The sequence below is a fragment of the Dendrobates tinctorius genome, unplaced genomic scaffold (genome assembly GCF_039654945.1).
Source record: "Dendrobates tinctorius isolate UK_male_01 unplaced genomic scaffold, ASM3965494v1 ptg000086l, whole genome shotgun sequence".
Lineage (NCBI taxonomy): Eukaryota > Metazoa > Chordata > Amphibia > Anura > Dendrobatidae > Dendrobates > Dendrobates tinctorius.
In genome coordinates, this window is record NW_027361754.1 from 30070779 (window position 1) to 30083184 (window position 12406).

The following is a 12406-nucleotide window of genomic DNA, read 5'->3' on the forward strand; positions in this document are numbered from 1 at the left end:
CAGAGCTCCAGGGCCCTGTCTTTGACGGCGTGGCCGTTGAATCCTGGATCTTAGCACAGGCTTGGTTCTCTCACGACGTGATTTCCACCATGATTAGTGCTAGGAAGCCTGTGTCCATGCGCATCTATCACCGCACCTGTAAAACCATCTTTTCGTGGTGCAAGGATCATGATCGATCCCCTCTGGTGTTTTCCATTCCAGCCATATTGGAATTCCTTCAATCCGGATTAAAGTCAGGCCTTGTCAGTGCTATTCCAACGCAAAATTGCCACCAAACTTCAGGTCAAGACGTTCATTCAGGGAGTCTCCCATGTGGTGCCTCCTTATAGAAAGCCATTGGAATCATGGGACCTTAACCTGGTTCTCGGGGCCTTACAGGAGGCTCCTTTCGAACCGCTGCAGGAAGTGCCACTGTCCATTCTCTCTTGGAAGGTGGTCTTTCTAGTGGCAATTACGTCAATCAGACGAGTTTCGGAATTGGCAGCCCTGTCCTGCCGTCCTCTGTTCCTGAACTTTTTCATCAGGACAAGGCAGTTCTCAGGACGTCCCCGTCCTTCCTGCCCAAAGTCGTATCCTCTTTCCATCTCAATGAGGAAAACGTTTTGCCTTCCTTTTGTCTGGCACCAGTCCATCGCATTGAGAAGGCCCTCCACACCCTGGATGTGGTTAGGGCTCTGAGACGGTACATCTTGCGGACGGTTCCCTTCCGCAAGTCAGATGCCCTGTTCATACTTCCAGAGGGGCATAGGAAGGGTCTAGCCGCTTCAAAAGCAACGCTAGCCAGGTGGATTCGCTTGGCGATTCAGGAATCCTACCGTGTCAGGAACGCGCCTGTCCCAGCGTGGATTAAGGCGCACTCTACCCGCTCCGTGGGCGCCTCTTGGGCCATTCGGCACCAGCCCTCGGCAGAACAGGTCTGCAAGGCTGCGACTTGGTCCAGTCTGCATACTTTTACAAAACATTACCAAATTCACTCTCAGGCCTCTGCGGATGCAGCTCTTGGCAGACGCATCCTGCAATCGGCAGTACCACAGTGTTAATTCATTGGTACATGGGGTATTAGCAGTTGTATGCTCCCCACCCAGGGACTGCTTTAGGACGTCCCACTGTCTGTGTCCCCCAATGAGGCGTAGGAGAAATGGGTATTTTTGTGTACTCACTGTAAAATCCTTTTCTCCGAGCCAATCATTGGGGGACACAGCACCCACCCTGTTTAGCCTATTCGCTCACTGTAGCATTCTTAGGTGTTGACTGTTTATGCTCCTACTGCTTTTTTCACTGAACTGGAGAAATCTCATCAAGCGAGAGGGTGTATACTGCAGGGGAGGAGTTAACTTTTTTTTCTGGTTTACTTAGTGTCCTCCTAGTGGCAAGCAGCATAACACCCACTGTCTGTGTCCCCCAATGATTGGGTCAGAGAAAAGGATTTTACTGTGAGTACACAAAAATCCCTATATTATAAGGTAACACATGATCCACCATTCACCATAGGTGATGTCACAGCTCACCTCCTCCTCCTCCTGTAATGATTAGTGTGGAATAGATGACTGTCTTTCTGCTTTTCTTGCAGTGAGGAGTCCTCTCCACGGCTGATTTCTTTACCATCCCTGTAAGTTCTGCACTACATTAGGACTACATATTTCGGGGTGATCTGCAGCTTACGGACACTTTTTCTGTCTTGTTTCACAGCTGGAACGATAAATCGCAGAATCTGCATTACATCATGTTCCGCATGAAGGAAAGCTCAGACACCAAGCTGTTCATCTTCCGGCAGCCGACAGATGTTACCAGGTATTACAGGACGGAGAGGCAAAGAAAAATAATTGTTTACAATTTCTATGTTTTTCCAGGATTTATAGATCCCATGGGTTGTTTGTTTTGTTAAGTGTTCAAAATTAAACTCGAATTGTTTTTAATTTGCAGTATTATTGTGAAGACTAAAACCTTGATCGCCTTTATTCGCTGTTTATGCACCTTCCACGTGGCCAAACTAAACGTCCCATGTCTGCGGGCAGTGGAACCATGGGGAATTGTATTTTCCCTTCCTCGCTTTCTTATTTGATTATTCCCTGACCCCGTCGTCTCTCCTTACGGGTCTATTTTAGTAAATTTTTCTATTTCGCATTCATTCCAGAACATCTTTTCTTATAATTTTGAGTTGTGCCGTTCCTCTTTTATTCTTCCTAGAAATGTTTTCATAATTTGGCAAGTATGTTAGGAATATTGGGGGAGCAGCAGTCCGAAGACCACTCCATATGGCTGAGAAGAATCCAAAAGTGCAAGGTGTTCAGTCTGTCCACAGTCATAAGAGCTGCCCAAAGACCTGTATCTCCTGTGGTATACTTGTACTCTGTGTCCTTATTCAACACCACCACATAAGGGCACCGAGCACCAACATAGTGGTCTAAGGGCACGAAGCGCAAAAGGTAGCTGTCTAAAGCCACCAAAGTAGAGGTCTAAGGTCACCGAATGTCACCTTAGTGGTCTAAGACCACCAAGTGCAAAAGGTAGCGGTCTAAAAACACCAATGTAGAGGTCTAAGGTCACCGAGTGCTAATATAGCAGCCTAAGGGCACCGATGGCAAAAGATTGAGGTCTAAGATCACCGAGTGCCAACGTAGCTGTCTAAGGGTACTGTGGTGTAGTGACCACTGTGTCCGCTAGGGGGCACTGTGTGGGTGTCCCAGGACAGGCGTATAAGCATTTCCAGTGTCCTGATAGGAGTAGGATGCTGAATGATCGTAATGTATCTCAGGGTGGGTGGACTTGAGATGAAGACTTGTGTATGTGTTGATCAGCAGTGATACTGCTGAGGTTCTGTGTCAATGTGTGAGGGAGAAGTCTTCAGGTGACTGGTGAGACGGGTGGGACCAGTTGCCTACAAATCCACCCAGGGGTGTGTCTGAAAACGCCTGTAGTAAAAGACTGTGAGTGTGTGAAGGACCTGTGATGAGGTCATAGCCATGTGACCCGGTGGGCGTGGCTACGGATCATATAAGGTGGCCAGGGTAGGTCACATGAGTGAATGCCTGGTTGGTCTGTTTTGGAAGGTCCCGTCTGAGAGAGATGGGGCTGCCTTCTGACAGCAAGTGAACGCTGTGTGTAATGGCTGCACGTGCCTGGTAATTCCCTGGAGGGAATGGACGTCTGCAGCATGGTGAAGTAACCATGAGTGAACCCTGACGGGTGAGATCACTGAGGCTGAAGAGCCTGTGTATGCATAACCTGTGTGACCACAGGGAGGACAGAGCCGAACTCTGTCATGGACGCTATGCTGATGTTATGAAGTTTGTTACTGCTGTGGGTTTATGATGCCTAGAAAACTGCATGGACTATGATTGTTTTATGGAAAACCTGTGCCGGATCTGGTTTTGTGGCTGCTAAGCAAGTATCCCCTACTTGATTGACAGTGCTACCTTACAGTACCGAGCGCAAAAGTTAGCAGTCAAAAACCAACATAGTGGTCAAAGGGCACCGAGTGCCAACATATCGGTCTAAGGGTAAGAGGTGCCATTGTACCGATCTACCACAGGGGATACCACCCTGGATCATTGGCTGCCTACTCTTTATATGATTCTACATTGACCTGAGGAAGGGTAAAACTCCCAAAACAGTGTAGATACTGACCTTTCCCCTGTGTGGTGAGCACTTTTGCATTTCCCTCAACAATAAAGTGTCTTGAGGCAGACCCCTTTTCTATGGAGTGGATTCCCCATTGACTGGATTATGCTTGATGGTTGGCTATCCTCTATCCTGGACATTCACCACTTGATGCTGACCACAATAATCAGAGGTGCCTTAACCCCACGATTTCTGCAGTGGCACCCAGTTATCTATTAATAAATGTCCAGGAGGAATAACAGAGTTACAACATAATGCGAATGAGAAAAGATAATCCAGAATTGTTCTATCATGACAACCCAGTAAAGAAGGAAAGCAGGGGACTGACAGGCTGCAGGCAGAGGAGGTGGATCTGATGTGTGTTCCTCTCCTCGGGTATTGCCTGAATTGACTGGGTATTGCCGTTTTATCGTTCCCTCGGAGGGTCGTAAACAGACTGCGTGGCGCAGGACGGACAATTTCAGGCGGTTGGAGTTGTCATTGAACATTGCTCATCTGCTGTTTATTAACGCTTGCTTCCTTTTTTCTTCTTTAGATCTGTGAATGATGCTTTCGTTGCAGTGGAATTTGGAGGTTCCTTAAATAGAAGCTTGTGTGAAAATCCAGAATCCACGTAGGTCTTTTAGTAATGTCATTAAATATTTAAAGGGGCCAAAAGATGATCACCCATCCATGCTGTAGGTAATAAAGCAGAGACCCTCACTATGGTCAGTGAAGGCGGCCAGGAGGGGCTGAATGGAGCCGGTGTACTCACGCTGCTGCTTTATTCTCTGTGAATACTGACGACCGTACCACAGCCAGTAAATGAAATAGCGGGGAGCTCTGGAGAGATATTGGCACGGTGGAATTGGTGACGTTGCCGTCATTAGTGTGGTTACGTAGTGTGCCATTTCTGCTCCTCAGACATTACAGCTGTCTCGATGCTCGTTTTTATGAAGATGAAGTTGTGACTTTGGTGCTAAGAGACCACAGTGAGCCGGAGGGGAAAGACCGGGTGTTAGCTCTTCTCCCGCTGTCTGCAGTGTATTCTGACGACCAGGCAGATCATCCTTTCATTAGAGATGCCAGTAAGAGGTGAGAAGCGGTGAACGCATTCTGTGTATATACAGCCACGAGGGGTAGATGTGGGCGGAGCACGGAGTAAGTGCGTCAGATCTTTACTATAATATAAAGTGCTATCCTGGCTGGAGGGAGATGTGTAGGTGTAAGTGATCCAGTCAGCCACCAAGTGTCTTGCTTGTTTGGTGGCTGATCACTGCTCTTTTGACCCAGTGTTCTCAATCATTTTGGCCGTCACTTTAAAAAATGAATCACAAATGCTTGGTGTGAACAAGCCCTAAGTGCTCCAATTGCAGCAGTTCAACAGCTTTGAAGTTTTTAGGAATAAGAAGAGCGCCCCTTCTGACTTTCATCGTCCTCCCTCCAGTGCTATGGTGGCGGTGCCAGTGATATGGTACAATGATACAGACCTCCTGTATCTGCCATGTTTGTAGACCTATGTGTCCCCCACCTGAGGGGGAAACGTATTGTATGTGGACCTTGATATTTTACATATGTTGTTATCAGTACAATAGCAAGTTTTATTACTGGTTACTTATGTGATATTGCACAGGCTGGAGGAGCAGCGTGCCAACATCCCCTCTCGCATGGCTTACCTGGAAAATCAGTGGCGCATCCTGGAAAATATCAAAGCCCATTATGTGTCTGTGAACGGAATACGCAAAGTAGCATCTGTGGTAAGTGACGCTGCGCTGTCACCTGTTTGTAACCATGCATGCAAAATAATAACTATTACTCTATGCTTCAGAACTATTCAATGAGAAGATTCACCTTTTGTATCCAAATAGTTATTGATCCGATGCCCTGCGCATGTAGCCATAATGAAGTGTCCGCCCGCTTTGTGTCTCCAACTTAACAGCAAGAGCTGAGTCGTCTGGACCTACAGTTATATCTCCCCTAATTATTTCAAACGTACATTCCCCGGTTAGTAAGAAGGTCGGTCCAGACTACACCATTGTTTGTAGTCTGTTACCATCTGCACGCTTAGGTCTCAATTTAGAGCTGTAGACACAAAACACTAGAGAGATTTCCAGTAAGACTGTTTGCAGAGTCATTTTATTGGACACAAAAAAAGCATATCTGCCAATTTAGCATTGATCCCACCACAATTTCCCATTGTGGGAGCAGAATGGGGAATTTGTGACTTTTACGGTCTCCAGTCTGCAAGATGGTGCCCAAGAGTAGGTGCGTGGAGCGGCAGGTCACACAGGCGCCTAGATGCCATATTCCAAGTCTGTGAAAATACAAATGTAACTGAATTTCTCTATCGCTTCATTGGGGGACACAGGAAACTGTGGGGTGTATGCTGATGGCACTAGAAGACTGACACTATGCACAAAAAGTTAGCTCCTCCTCTGCAGTATACACTCCACCGACTGGCACTAGCTTAATCAGTTTTGGCTTAGTGTCAGTAGGAGGTGGACACGGGTCTTTCAATAGACCGATATCTATCTCAGGTTTTGGTGTTTTCCAGTAACCTCTCTTCTTTTTCAGATGGATCTTCTCCCCTACGTCTTGAGGGATACAATGTGAACAGTCACAACTGTACTCCCACATAGAGACTGAGCACGGCGTGTACTGCCACCCCGTATCCTCATAGGTCTAGTCGGTAGGACCCGACCCCAACCCCTAACACAGAGTGTTTAGGTGATCTGGATTTGGTCCTGGCCCCCGTCTCCTACCCACTCGCCCACCAGAGCCTGTTGGTTTTAGGAGGCGTGGACGTCACACAATACAGGAATTTCGGACGTCTGATATTTCCTGAACAGAGAGGTACATCTCTTTCCCTCTCTTCCCCAGAGGCGACGAGAAGTTCCAAGTAAAGATCCAAGTAAAGAAAAAGATACGAAGAAGGATGAAGACAGAAAGATGATGATGAGTGTCCCCCCCGTAAACCCTCACTTTATTTCTAGGGCTTTAGTGTAATTCTAGTCCTTTTGAGATCCATATGTGGCGTTTCCTTTTGATTCCCTATGGATTGGGCTACCTTTTGCAGCTCTTTTAGGGCTTCCCCCTGTTTTGGTTTAATCTAGGTCCTGGCTTCTCTCGGGCCTAGTCTTGGCATTTTGCTCCGCCCCTTCTCAGCACTTCGGGCGGGCTTTTCTCCCGCCCTTCCCTTCCACGCTTCCTCTTCCTGTCCCCGGCAGCTAGCTCCGCCACCTCCTCCTGACTTCATCAGGCAAACTCTGCCGCCGTTGCCATCTTTCTCCTCTCCTGAACCCGGCGGTTAGCTCGTAAGAAGCTTCGTAAGAAGCATATGAAGGTCCTGGAGTGGCCTAGCCAGTCTCCGCATCTCAACCCCATAGAAAACGTTTGGAGGGATTTGGAAGTCCGTGTTGCCCAGCGACAGGCCCAAACCATCACTGCTCTAGAGGAGATCTGCATGGAGGAATTGCGCAACATACCACCAACAGTGTGTGCTAACCTTGTGAAGACTTATAGAAAACGTTTGACATCTGTCATTGCCAACAAAGTGTATATATATATAACAATTTTGAGATGAACTTTTGTTAATGACCAAATACTTATTTTCCACCATAATTTGTAAAATAAATCTTGCCAAATCTGACAAGGTGATTTTCTGGATATGTTTTCTCATTTCGACTCTCATAGTTGTGGTCTACCTATGATGTCAATTACGGCTTCTCTCATCTTTTTAAGTGGGAGAACTTGCAAAATTGGTGGCTGACTACATACTTTTTTTCCCCACTGTAGTGGGTCTGCTCATCATGCCTAATCCTAAAGAAGAGTTTTCTCATCGTTCTGCTTCCTCTTCTTCTTCCTATGCTATTATCATACACTTAGTATGCTCTTCATGTAAATGCAAGCTCCTTCTCCCTTCTGTCAGGACTCCACCAGCCCCCCTGTGCCCACTACCCAGGAGAGAGTGGTGCCCCTATCCCATTGTGGGCTTCCTCTCTGTCACAGTCAGTGGTGGACCTCACCAAGGTGTCACAGACTCTGGTGTCCATTCTTGACAGGTTGCTCCTTCCGGCCTTCGCCGTTACTAGTGGGACTCAAAACTCACCGGCTGTATCTACGAACATAGACCCTAAGAGATCCAGGCAGGTGCGTCATTGTAGGTCCTCTTCCTGCTCTATCTCTTCCCCTGGTCTTTCCCGGCAGTCAGCCTCTTCCCGATCCTCCTCTCCTGAGTCAGGTGAAGTGGTTTCGGATGCACTATCAGGGGATGACATGACTCGGACCTGGATTCTGACCAGGGCTTTAATATGAGAGACATGGTCCAGAGACTCATTGTGGCTGTCAACCAGACCTTTAACATTAAAGGGAATCTGTCGCCCCCTTCAGGTGTTTTTAAGTAAAAGAGCCACCTTGTGCAGCACTAATGCTGCATTCTGTCAAGGTGGCTCTTTTATTTAGCGTCCCTTCCACCGCCGAAATAATTTTTTAAAAAATTGGTCAGACATACCTGAAGTTTGACCGGGGGGCAGGTCTTTCCCCCCGGACACAGACGCCTCACATCCGTCAGTCATGTCCTGCTTTTGAATTTGGCACCGCCTCCTCAGTGTTCTATTTCTTTTTCTCGTGCCTGTGCTGTAATATTCTTTCTTGGGCATGCACAGTTAGCGCTGCCCGTCCTATGACATCATATGATGTGACACCATGTGACCAGGAGGGGCAGAGCTCAGCAGAGCAGTGGTGCAGCAGGACCTGTGATGACGTCCGCACCATGTGACCAGTAGGGGCGGAGCTCAGCAGAGCAGTGATGCAGCAGGACCTGTGATGATGTCAGTGTCATGTGACCAGGAGGGGCGGTGCTAAACAGAACAGTGGTGCAGTAGGACCTGTGATGACGTCAGCACCATGTGACCAGTAGGGGCGGAGCTGAGCAGGGCAGCGGTGCAGCAGGAACTGTGATGACGTCAGCACCATGTAACCAGTAGGGGCGGAGCTGAGCAGGGCAGCGGTGCAGCAGGACCTATGGTGACGTCAGAATATTACAGCGCAGGCGTGAGAAAAAGAAATGAATGCTGAGGAGGCGGCGCCAAATTCAAAAGCAGGACATGACTGACGGATGTGAGGCGTCTGTGTCCGGGGGGGAAAGACCTGCCCCCCGGTCAAACTTCAGGTATGTCTGATCAATTTTGAAAACAATTATTTCGGCGGTGGAAGGGACGCTAAATAAAAGAGCCACCTTGACAGAATGCAGCATTAGTGCTGCACAAGGTGTCTCTTTTACTTAAAAACGCCTGGGGGGTGACAGGTTCCCTTTAAGGATACCTCTACAGAACCCGCAGAACAGGCGGTTTTATTTAGATGGTCAAAACCAGCTCCCAAGGTCTTAGCTCCACATAGAGAATTTGAGGAGGTACTTGGCAGGGAACGGGAGAACCCGACCAGATGCTTCCAAAGAGGGAAGCACCTCGGCATCCTATATCCCTTCACCCCTGAGCTCACTGCGAACTGGACCGCTTCTCCAACTGTGGACACTCCATTTTCCAGACTGTCCACCAACACGGTCCTCCCTCTTACAAATGGAGCATCCCTCAAGGACTCCAATGACAGGATCATAGTCTTTTGCTAAGTCTGCCATTGAAGCGGCCGCTTCTACATTGTGCCCGGCCTTTGCCACCACCTGGGTTTCAAAGTCCATAGCTGCTTGGGCTAAACAACTCAGGGTATTCTTGCTGGAGCTTGACCGGAGGAATTGGCTGACCTCGCGGACCAGATTTCTCATGCAGGGAAGTACATGGTATCTGCCTCTCTGGACGCCGCTTCATGCGTGGCTTAGGCATAATATTGTGGCCATCCGACGGACCATTTGTCTAAAAGCGAGGCAGGTGGACTGATCTTCAAAAAAGTCTCTTGCCAACTTGCCTTACCAGGGTTCCCGTCTATTTGACTCCAAATTGGACCAAATTATTAAGGAGGCCACCGGGGGGAGGAGCTTCCTCCTTCCTCAGTCCAAACCTCGCTGGCCTCCTCTGAACTGTCAGTTTTGGTCCTTTCGCCGTTTCTCGGCGACTGAGGTTTTGCCCTGCCAAGAGAGGCTGCAGGCTTGCCAGGATAGGAAAAGGGCTTCCTTTAAACACACACCCCTCCTGGCGTCCCCTTAGCACGCAGGGTATATCCGCCAGGCCTAGACCTGGCAGATCTTCCTCTGCATGACTCCTCTCCAGATTCCAGGGAATCGCCCAGGCTGGGCGTCTGTCTCCAATTTTTCCGAGACGTCTGGCTCGCCTCGGGTGAGTGCGCATGGGTCAGGGAGGTGGTATCCTCCGGATACAAAATAATTTCATTTTGCAGCCCCGAGATCAATTCTTTGAATCCCATCCTCCAAGAGTTTCTTCTCTGGTTCCGTGTTTCCATGCGTCCATTGCCTCCTTTCTCAGTTCAGGGGTCATTGTTCCCGTCCCAGACCAGGAACGTTTCACAGAATTGTATTCAAACCAGTTTGTGGTGCCGAAGAAGGACGGCGCGGTTCAACCCATCCTGGATCTAAAGTTACTGAACAAAAGGGTCCAACTGCGACATTTCAGAATGGAGTCCTTTCGTTCAGTAATTGCTTCCATGGAAGCGCAGGAGTTCCTATGCTCCATAGACATCCAGGACGCCCATCTCCATGTCCCTATTTTCCCAGGGCATCAGAGATTCTTGCGTTTTGCAGTATAGCAGGACCATTTTCAGTTTGCCGCCCTGCCGTTTGGGCTCGCAACAGCTCCCAGGGTTTTCACAAAAATCATGGCAGCGTTAAGGGCTATTCTGCAGATCAGAGGCCTAGTGCTCATCCCGTGCCTCGATGACATCCTCATCAAGGCTCCGTCTTTTGTTCATGCCCAGGAAAGTGTGGCCATCGTTCTTGACACCCTGTCCCGTTTCGGTTGGCTAGTTAACAGGGAAAAGTCTTGCCTTGTCCTGTCTCAGCGCCTTATTTTACAAGGCATGCTATTCAACACCCGCCAGACAAGGGTTTTTCTTCCCAAAGAGAAGAGGGCAATCCTCCAGCAGGGCATTCGCTCTCTGCAGGGCTCTCGGCTTCCATCTTTCAGCTCAGCCATGGCGGTCCTGGGAAGGATTGTGGCAGCGTCGGAAACAATTCATTTTGCGCAATTCCATTCAAGACCACTTCAGCAGGCCATCTTATCTCAGTGGAACAAATCTGTTCTCTCTCTGGATTGCCTGCTTCAGTTCTCTTCCCGAGTCAAAAGATCTCTCTATTGGTGGCTGTCATCCCCTCTCATCTTTCAGAGTCGGTCCTTTCTTCTCGTTCACTGGCAGGTGGTGATGATGGACGCCAGCCTTTTTTTTTTCAGTCTTTCGCCACCTGACTGTCTAGGAACGTTGGTCGGCAGAGGAATCCTCTTTGCCGATCAAGATCCTCGAGATAAGGGCCATTATTCTGTCCCTCCGTCACTGGGACATGCCTCTCAAGGGTCTGCCAATCCGAGTTCAGACGGACAATACCACGGCGGTGGAATATGTCAATCACCAGGGAGGTACTCGGAGCCCCTTGACGATGGCCAAGGTTATCCAAGATTCTCCTCTGGGCAGAGGCGATGTTTCCTGCAATAACTGCAGTGCATATCCCCAGCGTGGACAATTGGGCCGCCGACTTTGTCAGTCGCGAGGGTCTCGCGGCGTGAGAGTGGTCTTCCATCAGATTTGCCTTCGATGGGGAACTCCGGATATGGACCTCGTGGTGTTCCGGCTGAACAGGAAGGTTCCACGGTTCGTTTCCAGGTCCCGCAACCCTCCCGTGGGCGCCAATGGTCTGGCGAAACCCTGGTCACAATTTGCTTTTCCCTATCTGTTTTCTCCCTTCTTCCCAGGCTGTTGAAGACGATCAAGGTGGAAGGGGTGCCGGTCATTCTGTTAGCACAGAGTTGGCCCAGGAGGTCTTGGTTCGCAGAGATCGTCAATCTTCTCGCGGACACCCCCTGGAGGCTCCCAGACAGACCGGATCGTCAGTCCCAAGGTCTGATCTGCCACCAGAATTCTCGGTCGCTCAATTTAACGGCGTGGCTGTTGAAACCGCGGTTCTGAGAGCGTCCGGGTTTTCAGATCGGGTGATTCGCACTATGATCCAGGATAGGAAGCTGTCGTCTTCCAGGGTCTATTATTGGACTTGGAGAGCCTATTTCAGCTGGTGTGAGTCCTAACTACACCCTGCCTATGTTACCGACTGACCTGGTTGGGGTAGTGATATTGTAACCACTAGGGGCAGCACCGGGCAGGTAGCGTAGTCTGGAATAGCCAAGGAGTCGATACAGAGGAACAGCAATGTAGTTTGAAGGAATAAGCAGGAATCGTATTCAAGAAAGCCAAGGATCGTTTACCAGGAGCATCAGTATCGTTTGAAGGAATAAGCAGGAATCGTAGTCAAGGAAGCCAGAGGTCGTTTACCAGGAGCAGCAGTATTGTTTGAAGGAGTAGCAGGTGGAAGGAAGCTTGACTAAAGGCAAGTAGCTCAATAATCAAACAAGGATCTGAGAGCAAGGCCAAGTTTAAATAGGGTGTGCAATCAGAATGAACCAATCAGGAACTCAGGGTGGTAACCAACAAGAAACTCAGGGAGGAGATATCAGCAACAACATACAGTGGGGAAAAAAGTATTTAGTCAGCCACCAATTGTGCAAGTTCTCCCACTTAAAAAGATGAGAGAGGCCTGTAATAGACATCATAAGTAGACTGTAACTATGAGAGTCAAAATGCGAAAACAAATCCAGAAAATCACCTTGTCTGATTTGGCAAGATTTATTTAGCA

General features: G+C 48.8%; 1 protein-coding gene across 3 annotated transcripts in view; it reads left to right on the plus strand.

Moving 5' to 3' along the window:
• ANAPC4 (anaphase promoting complex subunit 4) overlaps nucleotides 1–12406 on the plus strand; it is a 92020-nt gene that overhangs the window by 70887 nt on the left and 8727 nt on the right. For all 3 annotated transcript variants that reach the window (XM_073585265.1, XM_073585267.1, XM_073585266.1), the window contains 5 exons: nucleotides 1571–1609; nucleotides 1690–1791; nucleotides 4157–4234; nucleotides 4525–4695; nucleotides 5234–5357. In XM_073585265.1, the coding sequence (XP_073441366.1) occupies nucleotides 1571–1609; nucleotides 1690–1791; nucleotides 4157–4234; nucleotides 4525–4695; nucleotides 5234–5357 (514 nt within the window). The remainder of the gene's footprint in view (nucleotides 1–1570; nucleotides 1610–1689; nucleotides 1792–4156; nucleotides 4235–4524; nucleotides 4696–5233; nucleotides 5358–12406) is intronic.